At 39.2% G+C, this 17,283-nt stretch overlaps 1 protein-coding gene across 1 annotated transcript in view; it reads right to left on the bottom strand.

Moving 5' to 3' along the window:
* Positions 1 to 17,283, bottom strand: part of LOC107571249 (CD276 antigen homolog) — a gene marked incomplete at its 5' end in the record, with an annotated part of 104,092 nt that overhangs the window by 63,434 nt on the left and 23,375 nt on the right. Inside the window, one exon of the mRNA XM_016257566.1 lies at positions 6,874 to 7,008. Coding sequence (XP_016113052.1) covers positions 6,874 to 7,008 — 135 coding nt within the window. The remainder of the gene's footprint in view (positions 1 to 6,873; positions 7,009 to 17,283) is intronic.

The raw sequence follows: 17,283 nt of genomic DNA, 5'->3' as shown, positions 1-17,283 counted from the left end.
CCCCCCTCCTTCTACACCCCCTCACACACACACACCCACTCCTTCTACACCTCCTTACACACACACTCCTTCTACACCTCCTTACACACTCACACTCACTCCTTCTACACCTCCTTACACACACACCCACACCCACTCCTTCTGCACCTCCTCACACACTCACACTCACTCCTTCTGCACCTCCTCACACACTCACACTCACTCCTTCTGCACCTCCTCACACACTCACACTCACTCCTTCTGCACCTCCTCACACACTCACACTCACTCCTTCTGCACCTCCTCACACACTCACACTCACTCCTTCTGCACCTCCTCACACACTCACACTCACTCCTTCTGCACCTCCTCACACACTCACACTCACTCCTTCTGCACCTCCTCACACACTCACACTCACTCCTTCTGCACCTCCTCACACACTCACACTCACTCCTTCTGCACCTCCTCACACACTCACACTCACTCCTTCTGCACCTCCTCACACACTCACACTCACTCCTTCTGCACCTCCTCACACACTCACACTCACTCCTTCTGCACCTCCTCACACACTCACACTCACTCCTTCTGCACCTCCTCACACACTCACACTCACTCCTTCTGCACCTCCTCACACACTCACACTCACTCCTTCTGCACCTCCTCACACACTCACACTCACTCCTTCTGCACCTCCTCACACACTCACACTCACTCCTTCTGCACCTCCTCACACACTCACACTCACTCCTTCTGCACCTCCTCACACACTCACACTCACTCCTTCTGCACCTCCTCACACACTCACACTCACTCCTTCTGCACCTCCTCACACACTCACACTCACTCCTTCTGCACCTCCTCACACACTCACACTCACTCCTTCTGCACCTCCTCACACACTCACACTCACTCCTTCTGCACCTCCTCACACACTCACACTCACTCCTTCTGCACCTCCTCACACACTCACACTCACTCCTTCTGCACCTCCTCACACACTCACACTCACTCCTTCTGCACCTCCTCACACACTCACACTCACTCCTTCTGCACCTCCTCACACACTCACACTCACTCCTTCTGCACCTCCTCACACACTCACACTCACTCCTTCTGCACCTCCTCACACACTCACACTCACTCCTTCTGCACCTCCTCACACACTCACACTCACTCCTTCTGCACCTCCTCACACACTCACACTCACTCCTTCTGCACCTCCTCACACACTCACACTCACTCCTTCTGCACCTCCTCACACACTCACACTCACTCCTTCTGCACCTCCTCACACACTCACACTCACTCCTTCTGCACCTCCTCACACACTCACACTCACTCCTTCTGCACCTCCTCACACACTCACACTCACTCCTTCTGCACCTCCTCACACACTCACACTCACTCCTTCTGCACCTCCTCACACACTCACACTCACTCCTTCTGCACCTCCTCACACACTCACACTCACTCCTTCTGCACCTCCTCACACACTCACACTCACTCCTTCTGCACCTCCTCACACACTCACACTCACTCCTTCTGCACCTCCTCACACACTCACACTCACTCCTTCTGCACCTCCTCACACACTCACACTCACTCCTTCTGCACCTCCTCACACACTCACACTCACTCCTTCTGCACCTCCTCACACACTCACACTCACTCCTTCTGCACCTCCTCACACACTCACACTCACTCCTTCTGCACCTCCTCACACACTCACACTCACTCCTTCTGCACCTCCTCACACACTCACACTCACTCCTTCTGCACCTCCTCACACACTCACACTCACTCCTTCTGCACCTCCTCACACACTCACACTCACTCCTTCTGCACCTCCTCACACACTCACACTCACTCCTTCTGCACCTCCTCACACACTCACACTCACTCCTTCTGCACCTCCTCACACACTCACACTCACTCCTTCTGCACCTCCTCACACACTCACACTCACTCCTTCTGCACCTCCTCACACACTCACACTCACTCCTTCTGCACCTCCTCACACACTCACACTCACTCCTTCTGCACCTCCTCACACACTCACACTCACTCCTTCTGCACCTCCTCACACACTCACACTCACTCCTTCTGCACCTCCTCACACACTCACACTCACTCCTTCTGCACCTCCTCACACACTCACACTCACTCCTTCTGCACCTCCTCACACACTCACACTCACTCCTTCTGCACCTCCTCACACACTCACACTCACTCCTTCTGCACCTCCTCACACACTCACACTCACTCCTTCTGCACCTCCTCACACACTCACACTCACTCCTTCTGCACCTCCTCACACACTCACACTCACTCCTTCTGCACCTCCTCACACACTCACACTCACTCCTTCTGCACCTCCTCACACACTCACACTCACTCCTTCTGCACCTCCTCTCTCTCTCTCTCTGTCTCTTTGTGTGTGTTAATGAAAGCAGCACATTATTACAGAACGATAATCAAACTGACTTGGAACTACCTGTTCATTAAACGGTTTTAATGCATACCTGCCGGCCAATCAGAATCGAGTATTCAGACAGACCATGATATAATGTAATATATTGAATATTATTTCAACTATTAAATGTAATTATTTAAATAAATTATTTTATTTGATCTATTTACAGTGGGGCAAAAAAGTATTTAGTCAGCCACCAATTGTGCAAATCCCAAACACACCGCCTGGGCAACGAAGGAGTGGCTTCGTAAGAAGCATTTCAAGGTCCTGGAGTGGCCTAGCCAGTCTCCAGATCTCAACCCCATAGAACATCTTTGGAGGGAGTTGAAAATCCGTGTTGCCCAGCGACAGCCCCAAAACATTACTGCTCTAGAGGAGATCTGCATGGAGGAATGGGCCAAAATACCAGCAACAGCGTGTGACAACCTTGTGAAGACTTACAGAAAACTTTTGACCTCTGTCATTGCCAACAAAGGGTATATAACAAAGTATTGAGATTAAATTTTGTTATTGACCAAATACTTATTTTCCACCATAATTTGCAAATAAATACTTTAAAAATCCTACAATGTGATTTTCTGGATTTTTTTTCTCATTTTGTCTCTCATAGTTGAGGTATACCTATGATGAAAATTACAGGCCTCTCTCATCTTTTTAAGTGGGAGAACTTGCACAATTGGTGGCTGACTAAATACTTTTTTTCCCCACCGTATATAATTTCATATAAATGTATTATTTACAGAATTGCAGAATTAATATTATTAAAGCTATTTAATATAATTATTTATTTTATATAAATAATTATTTAATCTATGTTATATAATTACACAAATATTTACAAGAAATATTATTATTAATTATTAATTATTATTATTAAATGAATATTATTGAAACTATTCCTAATAATTTATTTATAATGGTTGCACTTTATTTTAAGGTGTCCTTGTTACAGTGTAATTATACATTTATGTATGAGTAATATTAATTAACTACATGTATTTACTTTATGTTTATGGTTAGGATTAGGATTAGGGTTTGGCTCAGGTTTACTTGCATGTAATTATGCATAATTAATTGTTATTATAATAGTAAGTACATGCAATATGTGTAACAAGGACACCTTAAAATAAAGTGTTACCCAAATAATTAGTATTTTTATTATTTATATACAATTAATTTCTTAATAAGTGGTCTAATAAACCAAGTTGTATAATATACAGTAAGCTAAGCTGCAGTTTTAGCCATGTCAAACTGAAAATGTTATTGACTAAAAGCTGATGACAAGCTGCAACAGGAGCAAGTTCTCCAGTGAGAACCAGACGTGGAAAAGGCTAATTACAGCGCCAAATTTCAGCTCAAAAGCCAGGCCACTGATGGGGAGACGAGAACAGCAGGAGTGGAATGGGAAAGCAGAGTATCTGACTCACTCAACAACTCAATTACTTCAACAGACTGCTGACCCGTTCACCAAATCTTATTCCAGAATTCCTGCATGGGTTACTGGAGAAAGAGTTGGTTTATTTGCTCTGGACTCAACACGTGTTCATTCCAGTCCATGTCACTGTTTGCTGTGGTTCTCTGGCCAGATATTTACTCTTTCTCCCACTCTCTGTCTCGCAGATGCAGATGTATTTTTAAAAGCCCAGGAGTCCCGTGCAGTGCTGCAATGACCTTTATTTAAATGTCTCCTGCTCCACACACAGACCTCATTACGCCTCTCGTTCTCTTCACGTGACGGCTGAATCCATCTCTATCTCTCTGCCAGCACTTCTCCTCCACACATCAGTCTTTCTTCCTGTCATTTCAACCTCCAAGTTCTGCGCTCCCTAGTTACACGGCGCGACTAATTATCTCATGGCGCTAATGAACTTCAGCGACACTGGAGGAGAGTGGGGTTTTGGCAGAACGGGACTCCTCTGGCTTTAGCATTCAGCTCGTGTGAACGATGAACTGAGCCACGCAGACAAAACAACAAACTGTGTGCAATGTGTGAGTTTGCACACTATCATCTTCACACGGGGGGGACTGAAACGTTTTGATGCCACGGACGCCCAAACATGATTATTCCCTTGTGAGGGACCTCCTTTCTAAGATCGAAGCTGATACATAGACTTCTATGTATTACATTGTTTTAAATATTATATGAAAAATATTCACTTTCTATTAAGTGGACATTGTATCTTTATGTACCGTTATAGTACTGCTAGATGCATACAGCTAAAAGCAAGAAAACGATGGCTGTCACTGTATAATATAATAAAACATTTGGTGATTAATCTCATGATTTCATTTGATTTATTAAATTGTAACACGTTATAATAAGGTTCATTAGTTAACTATATTTGTTAACATGAACTAATAATTAACAATAATTCTGCAGCATTTATTAATCTTAGTTAATGTTAACTTCAGCATTTACTAATGCATTATTCAAATCACAAGTTGTGTTTGTTAGCATCAGTTAATGCACTGTGAACTAACATGAACGAACAACGAACGACTGTATTTTCATTAACTAACATTAACAAAGATTAAAAACAGTGTAATAAATATTGTTCATTGTTCATTCATGTTAGTTAATACATTAACTCATGTTAACAAATGACACATTGTAAAGTGTTACAAAATTATTTATGTATTTATTTACGATATTTAAATATACATTTTTTTAATGTGTATATATATATATATATATATGTGTGTGTGTGTGTGTGTGTGTGTGTGTGTGTTTATTTTTCATATATATTTTTTCTCCTTTTTTTTAAATTCAATTTATAACGTGGTTAATCTCATGATTTTGATTTAATTTTTTAAAGGGGTCATCGGATGGAAAATGTACTTTTACAAGTTGTTTGAACTGAAATGTGTGTTGGCAGTGTGTGTACACATCCACCCTGTAATGATAAAAATCCACTGTGTTTTTATTTTTTTGAATATTGATAAATCATGACCCCTTTCTAAAATCAAGCCGTTCTCAGATTCTTGGCTGTGTGATGTCACACAGACCCAAGCCCCTCCCACGATTGTTTGATTGACACGGGTGTTTTACCTCACTCCCGGATAATCAAAAATGGGCAAAGAGGCGGGAGCTGGTTGCTGAAACCACGCCCACCTTGCTCGACGCCGGTGACCGCAGCGGCAATACACCTGTCACTGAAGTGGCCACGCCCTTAATTATGCAGAACTTTAAGGCTTAATATAATTTAAACGGATGAGTTATAAAAAAATGCACCCCCCTCACAGTTGTCATGAAGGGCAAAATTAGCTATATAGACCAAAATCATTTTTTGAACCAGGCTGTAAACATGTTTTTTTCTGCTGTAAAGTTGGGCATTTTAACATGAGGAGTCTATGGGACTGACTCCCTTTTGCAGCCAGCCTCTAGCGGCCAGTCGATGAATTGCAGATTAAGTCACTTCCGTGTTGGCTTCACGAGAGAGAGCGGGAGGCTGCCGCTTGGCATCACCCCACGGAAGAGAGGGGCGGGGTCAGCAGAGATCATTAGCATTTAAAGGCAGATGCACCGAAACGGCTCGCTGTGAACAGAGCTGTTTTTGACAGGTTAAACGGGTGATGTTTTACACTACCATTGAGAAATTTTAACCAAAGTATGTTATCGACTCTTCATTAAGACCCTAAAGAATATATATCAAGAATATATATCATATCAACTTGTGGAAAATGGGCATCCGATGACCCTTTCAATTTAATTTATTGGTTTATTCTTTTTTTATATTTCATTATTTATTTATTTTTATTAATTATCAATATTATCATATTAATATCAATTATATTATTTATTTCTAACTACATAATTGAAAATTACATATATGTAATATACATCAATGTATTTTCATATACACCTTTTTATTCAATGTTTTTCTAATTCAACTTATAATTTTTAAATTGTATAACTTTTTTTTAATTATGTGGTTAACGTGATTAATCTTATGATTTATTTTTAAACGCAATTTATTGATTTATTATTTTTACATTTCAAAATTCATTTTATTGATTTTGTATTAATTATCAATATTATCATATTGATTAACTGTATTATTTTAATTACATAATTAAATTAAATATATGTAACTTAATTAACATTAACACACACACAAACTTTATTATACTTTACTACATATTTATATATAGGAGTAAAGACCATTGAAACATTCTCTCATTAGTAGGCCTCGTGTAGCCAGAATTGTGTCTAGTGGCATGACGTTTGGCTTCTGGACATTTAGAGTGAACCACCACAGCTGGATTAAGGCCGGTCTAAAATAAAACATGATAATATGAAAGTGTGTCGAGGCCATGACATCTGAGAATGAGACCAGGCCTAAACTCAGCCGCACACGTTAAGAGCGGATGAGGAACCAGAGATGCAGACTATGGTTATGTAATGTGTTCCTCACCGGCTCTCATCTCCTCACAGCTCTCTCTGATCTTCCTGTGGCAGACGGCGGCCAGAGCGACCAGCAGAGCCAGCAAACACACAGCCAGAGCCACGGTCAGCCAGAGCGCCAGCGGAGGAAACACCAGACCCTGAGCTGCAGACAGAGAGACATGAGCTTCATCATCCTCATCATCAGCAGCAGCAGCAGCATCATCAGTAGCAGCATCATCATCATCATCAGCAGCAGCATCAGCATCATCAGTAGCAGCAGCAGCAGCCTCATCATCATCAGCAGCAGCAGCAACAGCAGCAGCAGCAGAATCAGCAGCATCATCATCATCATCATAATCAGCAGCAGCAGCAGCAGCAGCATCATCATAATCAGCAGCAGCAACAGCATCAGCAGCAGCAGCATCATAATCAGCAGCAGCATCATCATCAGCAGCATCATCATCAGCAGCAACAGCATCATCAGCAGCAGCAGCAGTAGCATCATCGTCATAATCAGCAGCAGCATCAGCAGCAACAGCATCATCATCAGCAGCAACAGCATCAGCAGCATCATCATCATCATCATCATAATCAGTATCAGCAGCAGCAACAGAATCAGCAGCATCATCAGCAGCGGCAGCAGCATCATCATCATAATCAGCAGCAGCAGCAGTAACAGCAGCAGCAGCATCATCAGCAGCAGCAGCAGAATCAGCAGCAGCAGCATCATCAGCAGCAGCAACAGCATCAGCAGCATCATCAGCAGCAGCGGCAGTAGCATCATCGTCATAATCAGCAGCAGCAGCATCATCATCAGCAGCAACAGCATCAGTAGCAGCAGCAGCATCATCAGCAGCAGCATCGTCATAATCAGCAGCAGCAGCAACAGCATCAGCAGCATTAGCATCAGCAGCAACAGCATCAGCAGCATCAACAGCATTAGCATCATCAGCAACAGCAGCAGCATTAGCATCATCAGCATCAGCAGCATAATCAGCAGCAGCATCATCAGCAACAGCAGCAGCATTAGCATCATCAGCATCAGCAGCATAATCAGCAGCAGCAGCATCAGCATCAGCAGCATCATCATCATTAGCCTTAGGTCTTTATCTTATGCAATTTATCTTGTTTTTATGATGTTTTGATAATTTCCTAGGAAGCTTGACAAAATACTGTTTTTTTTTTTTTGTTTTTTTTTGCTGAGGAATGGAATCTGTTGCACCAAAATCATTAGGCGGATTTAGAATCATTCCTGTTGACTTGTTTAACTCAAGCTGTATGTAAAGCAGAGTAAGAGGTGGCTAAAGGCTCTCAGACGACTGTCTGCAGATCCACCTGTGAATAAGCGTCCATCAGATCACACAAACATGTGAACGCCGGCTCTGGAAAGAGAACCCGGACAGCGATACAGAGAGAGCCATTACAGCCTCTGAATCTCCCCCAGGCATTAATGTGAAGCAGAAACTGCCAGAAGAGCCAGCGGTTTCTCAAAACAGAGAGAGAGACTTTAGAAAAGTCGGTCTGATGCTGAAACACTCACTCGTAACTCTGCTGATGGCTCTTGAACTTATAGTGGGCAACTGTAAAAATTATACATGTTCAAAAAATATAAAAATCTCCCTATTAGAAATTAGGACAAAAGTGGATGATTTGGCCAAAATCTTAGTTGTAGTTCTGCTCTGACTTCATCTCAAAACTGCCTAATCATATTATAGCACTTTTTGGGGGCCTCACAGGCATGGTAATGTTTCAAATGTAAGTGGAATTATATAACCTTCATTGATGTTCAAGAACAACAGCTTCTGGGATGAACAGGGAATGATTTAAAAATAATAATAATAATAAAGTAAAATATAATAAAATACAACACAATAAAATGAAAATGCACAAGGTGAAATAAATTAAAATAAAAAATACACTAATTAAATTAAATGAAACAAAAATAAAATAAAAATACAAGAGATAAAATTAAAAAAGGCAAAATAAAATAAAACAAAGTAAATAAAAAATAAATAAATAAATGAAATAATAGAATAAAATAAATAACCAAACAATAAGACAATATACAATTAATTTAAATAAATGCATGCAATAAAATTTAAACAAAAAATAAACAAAATAACACAAAAAATAAGACAAAATAAATTTTATTTAATTTAAATAATAAAATAAATTAAATTAAATTAAATAAAAAGGTGAAATAAATTAAAATAAAAAATACATGAATTAAATTAAATGAAAAAATATAATAAGGCAAAATAAAATAAAACAAAGTAAATTAAAAATAAATGAAATAATAGAATAAAATAAATATCCCAACAATAAGACAATATAAAATTATTTAAATAAATAAATTCATGCAATACAATAAAATAATGGAATAAAATTAAACAAAATAAAAAAAACAAATAAGACAAAATAAAATAAATCAAATCTAATTAAATTTAAATAATAAAATAAAATAAAATAAAATAATATTTAATGAGCCACAAGACACTGAAAACAGCAAGATACTACACATGGCCCAAAGACATCGGTCTAATGCTGAAAACAAGCTGATCACGGCCGACTCAGAGTATCTGACACATTAAACGGCTCTTGAAATTCTAGGTGGGCGACTGTGAACATAATGAGCGTTTAAAAAATATCAACATCCTCTTCATAGCCAAAAGACAAAAATAGGCTCAACACAAATGTGACGGGCAGTAATTGTGTATGCTTAGAAATCAATACTACAGCTGGTAGTTTATTAATGTCTTTGAGTGCTGTCCATGTAAGTATCAGCTCAAACATGCCATGTTCCAAAAAAGTCAATAACAAAGCAAAGCGCTGTGAAACCTGGCTTTATTTCCCTCGGTAACACACAGACAGAGATGATCTGCAGCGGACGGTGCTGACAGAGGAGATATATCGATGTATTGATGAGGCCCCTGAGAAAGAAAGAGCCCAGATAAAGGCGGCCAGATTTGTTATCATTTGTAGAAGCGCAGAGAAACCTGCTAAAGAGAAGCTGCGAACACTGACAGAATTACACTCTCCATATGTTCAAAAACCTCTTCTAAAGGTTAATAAGACAGCAGATTAAATTCACTGCTATTTCTTTCTTTATTTCTGGGCCATGTGAGCAGAACATGGTGAAAGTGTGATGTGCTCTTTTACACAGCCCTCATGGAGACCAATCAGTCTCACTCAAGCTTATTAACAAAGGTCAGAGAACGTTTAGATCATATCAAATTAGACCGCGCAGACGCCTATGAAATTCCATAACTGTGAAGATCTAATTTACCTCGATCTCATATGAACAGAAGTAAAAAAAATGCTAGAAAAAAACAATGAGGACAAAATTGGATCATGTGACCACTGTTTTGTCGTATTTTTATCATATTTCTATAACTTTTTTGGGCCTCACAGGCATGTTAATGTCTCAGATTGTAGGTAGTAGAATTATGTAACCTTCTATGATCTTCTATGACAGCTTAGACAAATGTTATGTAAATGGGAATTAAAATAAATAAATAAATAAAACAAACAAATAAATAAATACAATTAAAAGACAATAAAATTGCATTTATTTTAAATAAAAATAAACCAAAACAATTAGATAAAATAAAATACAAAAAAAAACAAAATAAGAAAAAAACAATAAGAAAAATATTAAATAATAAAAATAGGCAAAATAAAAAAAAAATTTAATTAAATAAAAACAAATATTAAATAGAATGAATTCCATAAAAAAAAATTCAATTCAATAATAAAATAATCTTGCCCAAAGTTATCCATCTAGTGCAGATGTACATAGACAATTTTGAGGTCGCCTGCTCTTTATGTAACTACATACACAAGTGATTCTTACTAATAATTTGTAAATAAAGTTACTCTTACAAAAATGAGGTTACAATTCGTCCACGTAAGAATCCCCATCTAATCCATATAACTGAACTTTCTCTCAATTTCAATTTAAGAGTGCTTTATTGGCATGACAAAAATTATACATTTGTATTGCCAAAGCAATTGCAGCTGGACTGCTCACAAATAGTACACATGTATTAACAGAAAGAAAAATAATAATATAATAATATATAAAAAGTATTAAACATGTAGTGTAAAATTAATTACTAATGTATAAGTATATAAACTAGAAATAAAAATAAAATAAGTGATTAGACATTTACAGAAGCAGAATATAGATCTAAGTAATATAATAGAGTAATCTGGCCTAATATAATGTAGCTGTGCTGGAAACATCAGATCAGGGCAGGCTGAGTGTGTTCTCTTCTGTGGTGACAGGCAGACACATATTGAGCAGCAAACACACAGCAGTTCTTCTGTTCTCCTAACAGATACGCCACTTTCTCCTGGTCTGAGAGAGGTTGAAATGTCTGATGGATCTGCTGTATTTTATCGTAGAACACTGTCCGTATATCTGTGTATTTGGGGCATTCTGTTAGGAAGTGCAGCTCTGTTTCCATCTGATTCAGATCACAGTGTGAACACAGTCTCTGCTCCGGTGGCAGCCATGTTTTTCTGTGTCTGCCCGTCTCTATCATCAGCTTGTGTCCGCTGAGTCTGTATCTGCTCAACGTGCTTCTCAGTTTCTTATCTGACACTGTGTACAGATACTCTGCCGTACTGTACTCTCTCTTTAGGGCCAGATAGCATTGCACTTTACTCTGCTGTTGTGTTTGGGTTTGCCAGTGAGTGATGTAGCTCTGTTTGATCTGTGCAGTAATCTGACTGATTCTGATGCTGTGATGCAGAGCAGCAGTAGATGTTAGTGAAGCATCAGGACTGAAGCTCTGGATCAGCTGAGGGAGGGGCTTGCTTTCTTTGCTCATCTCTTGGTCTTGCAGGGCTTTATAATGATATGATTGGGGGTCACTGAGCTTCAGATGTTTCCAGAATTGAATTGCCCTTTTTTGTATCTTTATGATTAGAGGATATTTGCCTAATTCTGCCCTGCATGCGTTATTTGTTGTGTGCCGGTGCACGTGTAATATATTTTTACAGAGTTCTGCATGCAGGGTCTCGATCGGATGTTTTTCCCATTTGGTGAAATCTTGATTGGGATTTGTCAGTGGACCCCACACCTCACTGCCATAGAGGGCAATGGGCTCAATTACTGATTCTAATATTTTCAGCCAAATTCTAATAGGGATCTCTATAGGACATTGCCGTTTGATGGCGTAGAAGGCCCTGCATGCTTTATCTCTCAGTTCATTCACAGCATGATTAAAGTTTCCCGTGGATGTGATTTTCAAACCCAGGTAGTTGTAGTGTGATGTGTGTGTTATCTGCTGAGTGCCTAATGTAAATGTGTGTGGTGTTCCCTGGGATCTGGATTTTTCTGAAAGATCATAATTTTGGTTTTCTTCAGGTTGACTCTCTCTCTCTCTCCCTCTCCCGGTGCATGTGTGAGTGTGGGTAGGCAGAGTGCTGTGAGTGCGAGTGGAGTGCTGTGAGTGAAACTTTCTTTTTCTTTTTCCCTCTCTTTGCTGTGTCTATCCTAAACTGTGTGTGTCTAGTTGTTGTTTTTGTGTTTTTCGGGCTGCGTGCCATCCGCTTTATTGAGGAAGCATGTCGGCCCCACGCATGCAGGGGTTAAGCGCAGTCCGCGGTGAGTGTGGAAGATTGTTGTTTGGCAGTTGGAGAGGTGGTGGGGCATGAGAGTGTGCTGTCCGCCTCAAGAATGAACGGTGCCAATGTAGTGTTTCTTGACAGTATAGATAAAGCTAATGAAGTAGTTGAGCACGGCATAGTTATCAGTGGTGAACTTGTCCCTGTTCTGCCCCTTTCTCTACCGGCTAAGCGAGTCACTGTGTCAAATGTCCCACCTTTTGTGAGCGATGATATTTTAACTCAGGCATTATCTAGATATGATAAATTGGTCTCCCCGATCAAAAAGATCCCAATCAGCAGTGTGTTGCCTCTGTTGAGGCATATTGTTTCTTTTAGGCGTTTCGCTTATATGATCATTAAGGATGACGCTGATCTGGACATGTCACTCAATTTTCGGATTGACGATTTTGATTATGTTGTTTTTGTCACCACTGCAAAGATGAAATGTTTTGGTTGTAACAAGTTTGGGAATTTAATTCGCAACTGTCCTGACAAAGTTGCAGTAAATGAAAGGAATGCGGTAAGCGAGAGTGCTGAGAGTGGTGATGCGGCTGGTGTTGCCGGTGCAGCGGCGGGGACATCCCCGGGGGAAGGCTCGGTGGTGGCGGCGGCTACAGGTCTATCCAGTGAGTCTGAGACTGGGTCGGCCTCGGCTCACGCTGAAACGCTTTCAGATGCTGGTGTGAAGGATCTAGCAGCATGTGTGGCACAATGTTCCAGAGACAATGGTGATGAGCAAAATGATAGTACTTCAGCTCAACTGCAAGAAATGTGTGAGGTGATTAACTGTCCTAGAATGGAAAATGAGCCATCTGTTTTTAAAACACCTCAAAAAAGGAAGAAAAGTGACAAAGTACTTGATGCTAAAATAAGCAAAAAAAAGTGAAATGCATAAGGACGAGGAGCGGCTTCTGACTCTAGTGTGTGTCTCTCTCTCAGTGTGAGTTTGCTGGCCGGAATTATGAGCTTGATGACATCAAGTTATTCCTCAGATCGACTAAAAATAAAAGAGGTGTGTGTGTGCAGGAATATTTTCCCGATCTAGAGCAGTTTGTGGAAAAAGCCAAAGGCCTAATGGCAGAGGGTTCTTTCACAAACAAAGAAGTCTACAGTTTAAAGAAAATTGTGAGAAATCTTAACATTGCCCTGAATAATGACATTTGTTAACCTTAAGAGCAGAAATGCTATTTTTTCTTTGCTTCTTGGTTTGTTTTTTCACTTTCTATTAGTTATGAGTGAAGTGCATTTAGCCACTTTGAATGTCAATGGTGCAAGAGATGTTAGAAAAAGAGCAAATATATATATGAAGTAATTATACAGAAAATTATTGATGTTGCTTTTTTACAAGAAACACACAGTGATGTGAAAAATGCTGTTGACTGGGTGAGGGAGTTTGATGGCACTGCTGTGCTAAGTCATAATACTTCAGTCAGTGGGGGGGTGGCCATTTTATTTGCAAAGAACTTTAGTCCTGTTTCTTACGTAGTTGATGAAATTGTTAAAGGTAGGCTCTTAAAAGTTCAAGCAGTTTTTGAAAATTATGTGTTTATTTTTATTTGTGTGTATGTTCCAACTGTACCAGTTGAAAGATTCGTTTTTTTAGACACACTGTGTTCGACCTTACAAAACTGTTGTCCTGAAGAGTTTTTGTTTCTAGGTGGTGATTTCAATTGCATTGAGCTCAATTTAGATAGGAATCACATTGAACCTCATTATTCATATGATTAAAAAATATGAATTATGTGATATTTGGAGGTCTTTAAATGGCAGTGAAAGGCAGTACACTTGGGTTCACAAACGTGATAATGTTATATCCTTGGCCAGACTGGACCGATTTTATAGTTTTAATTTTCATCTCAACATTTTTAGTAGGTGTTATATTACACCAGTAAGTTTTTCAGATCACAGTATGGTGCATTGTCATTTTATTCTAAACTCAATTAAACCCAAAAGTGCATATTGGCACTTTAACACTAAGCTGTTAAATTATAATTTTTTTAAGGAATCATTCAAGTCCTTTCGGGAAGTGCACAAAACAATGAAGTGTTCCTTTCATCCATTACAACAGTGGTGGGACTTTGGTAAGATCCAGATAAAACAGTTTACGCAACAGTACACTCACAACGTCACTAAAGAGTCTTAGAACTTTTGGAAAGAGAGATACTTGAATCTCAGAAATTGGCTCACTCTACTGGTGAAATTCAACATTTGGAAGCCTGCTCTAAGAAGAAAGCTCAGTTAGCACATCTACTGGAATGTAAAACGCAGGTTTTTTACAGAAGAATTGGGAGGGGGTGTTGGAAAAAGTCAAAGGGCGCTTGGATAAATGGAAGTGGTTGCTACCAAATATGTCCTACAGAGGGCGGACTCTTATGGTCAACAATTTAGTTGCTTCCTCACTTTGGCATAGATTGGCATGTGTATACCCTTCTTCACAGTTTTTATCTGAAGTTCAAGCCATTCTTGTGAATTTCTTTTGGGATAAATTACATTGGGTTCCACGGAGTATTTTATACCTCCCCAAAGAAGAAGGTGGACAAGGTTTAATTCATTTACAAAGTAGGTTTGCTGCCTTCCGTTTACGTTTTTTACAAAGGTTCTTGGATGGTTCAATAGATTGTAGCTGGCGTGCTGTTAGCTGCACGATTCTGCGCACCCTTGGAGGTTTTGGACTGGATAAATCGCTTTTTTTAATGGATCCTACGAAGTTGGATTTATCAGAACTGCCTGTTTTTTATCAGAATCTTTTCAAAATGTGGAGTTTTTTTCGTGTCAGTAAGACGGAGAACTTTTTTTCTCTCCACTGGTTATTACTGGAGCCATTGATTCTTGGGGCCCGCCTGGACGTTACTACACGCTGTAACCTACTAGGTTTCAGTGCCTCTCTTCGGGAATCCAGGGTTTTCACTTTGGGACATTTATTGACTCTAACTGGGCCTCACTTTGAGCATGTGGAGGCAACTTCCAAGCGTTTGGGAATTAGATCTATTCGCTTGTTCTCTCAGTTTTTAACCAAGTTAAGACTATGTTTCACAGTTGAAGAGGACCATATGTTGAAAGATTTCTTTGCAGGGGTTAGTGTTCCTGATATTGAGGATCCTTTTCCCTGTTTATTTGTGCAACCCATTCTTGATGAAAATATAGGCCTTAGTTTTCTTTTAAAATCATGTGAATCTTTGGTTTTAGATTTATTGTCATGCGAAGGTAAAGCACTGTACAGAGCCTGTGTTTTGGTCTTTAATAAGAAGTCTTTTGTTAGCAGAATTGATACACCATGGCGTTCAGTTTTAAGATTGAACAATGATGTAAAACCCGAATGGAGATCTTTATATAAGCCACCATTGTCGAAGAGGGTAGGTGATATACAATGGAGGGTTTTGCACGGTGCCATTGCTGTTAACTCTTTTATCTCTGTAATGAACCCAGAAGTTGATCCTGAATGCCCTTTCTGTCTCCAAAGAGAGACTATTTTTCATGCACTGTTTTAGATTAGAACCTTTATTTGTGAAGTTAAAATAATTGTTTGGTAGGTTTAATGAACATTTTTCAAATTGAGACTTTATTTTGGGTTTTAAAATATTTTCAGAAAAAAACGTTTTGTCTCCCATTTTTTAATTTTTTTTTTGACAAAGGACAAGCAAAGTTGGCTGTGTATATTAGACGAAAAAATAAGATTGAACAAAGTTCTAGTGATGATGTTTATGTGTGTTTTCTGACTTTGGTCAAATCTAGAGTGTCGATTGACTTTAATTTTTATAGAGCTATGAAAGATCTTTCCATGTTTGAACAAATTTGGTGTAGTCATGGCGCTTTGTGCACATTATCTGAAGATATCTTGGTGTTTTCCTTATAATCTCATGAGGTTCTGGTGTTTTTAATGTGTTTACTGTATGCATTGTTTTTAAGTCTTTTGTGTAGAGTTTTTGAATATTTGTAAAATGTTTTTTTCAAAATCAAATCTCTCTCTCTCTCTCTCTCTCTCTCTGCTTCCCATTGTTCTCGCAAGCGTCTCTCTCATCGCCTCTGAGGCTATATTTTTGTTTTTTTATTATATATTTTTGCCCTATTTTTCTTTAAGCTTAGGTTTAACTTGTAAATGTGGGGTTTGATATGTGATATACTTTCTTACTTATCATTAGCGGTTAGTGTATTTATTTATTAGTTCACGTTTTGTTTATTTAGTAAGTATGTATACAGAGCGAGGGAAGCAGGGGTCCGGAAGACTCACCAGTTCTTATTTTTATTTCGGGAGTCAGGTAAGAACTCTGCTCTGAGAACAGGGGTAGTCAGGAGTCTGTTTCCCTGGCTTTCTTACCCGTGAGCTGATTATTCTTTCTTTGTTGTTATTTATTAGATTGTTTATAAAATATTCTTTGTGAATTGTTGCACATTATTTGCTGGAGATGCAAGTTGAACTCTGTGAATTAATTAAATGGAGGCGTCTTGAAATTCACATCAGGTGTTGTGATTCTTTTTAATATGTTCGGCCTGTGTCCTTTTATTGGATGGTTTGGGCCGTAACATTTGGGGGCTCGTCCGGGATTGATCTTGATTTTGTGTGACTTTTGTGTGATCTTTTTGATCTGTTCACACTTGAATTTGTTACTTTTGTAACTTTGTTGAATCACAGTCAATTGATGTGAATTTTGGCTCGTGTAGTGCTTTTTCGTTTTTCTCTTTAACCCAAGACGTTTATCAATCATGTTTGAATTAACATCTTTTATTGCGAATCCAACGAAAGCTGAATTGTTCCAAATCAACAGGGTTGATCTTATGAAAATTGCTGCACATTATAAGGTTAGTTTTCGTAATACGCAGTCCA

Source organism: Sinocyclocheilus grahami, unplaced genomic scaffold (assembly GCF_001515645.1).
Source record: "Sinocyclocheilus grahami isolate Dianchi unplaced genomic scaffold, SAMN03320097.WGS_v1.1 scaffold1571.1, whole genome shotgun sequence".
Lineage (NCBI taxonomy): Eukaryota > Metazoa > Chordata > Actinopteri > Cypriniformes > Cyprinidae > Sinocyclocheilus > Sinocyclocheilus grahami.
The sequence above is the reverse complement of the archived record's forward strand: the minus strand, read 5'-3'. Positions and strand labels throughout refer to the sequence as shown.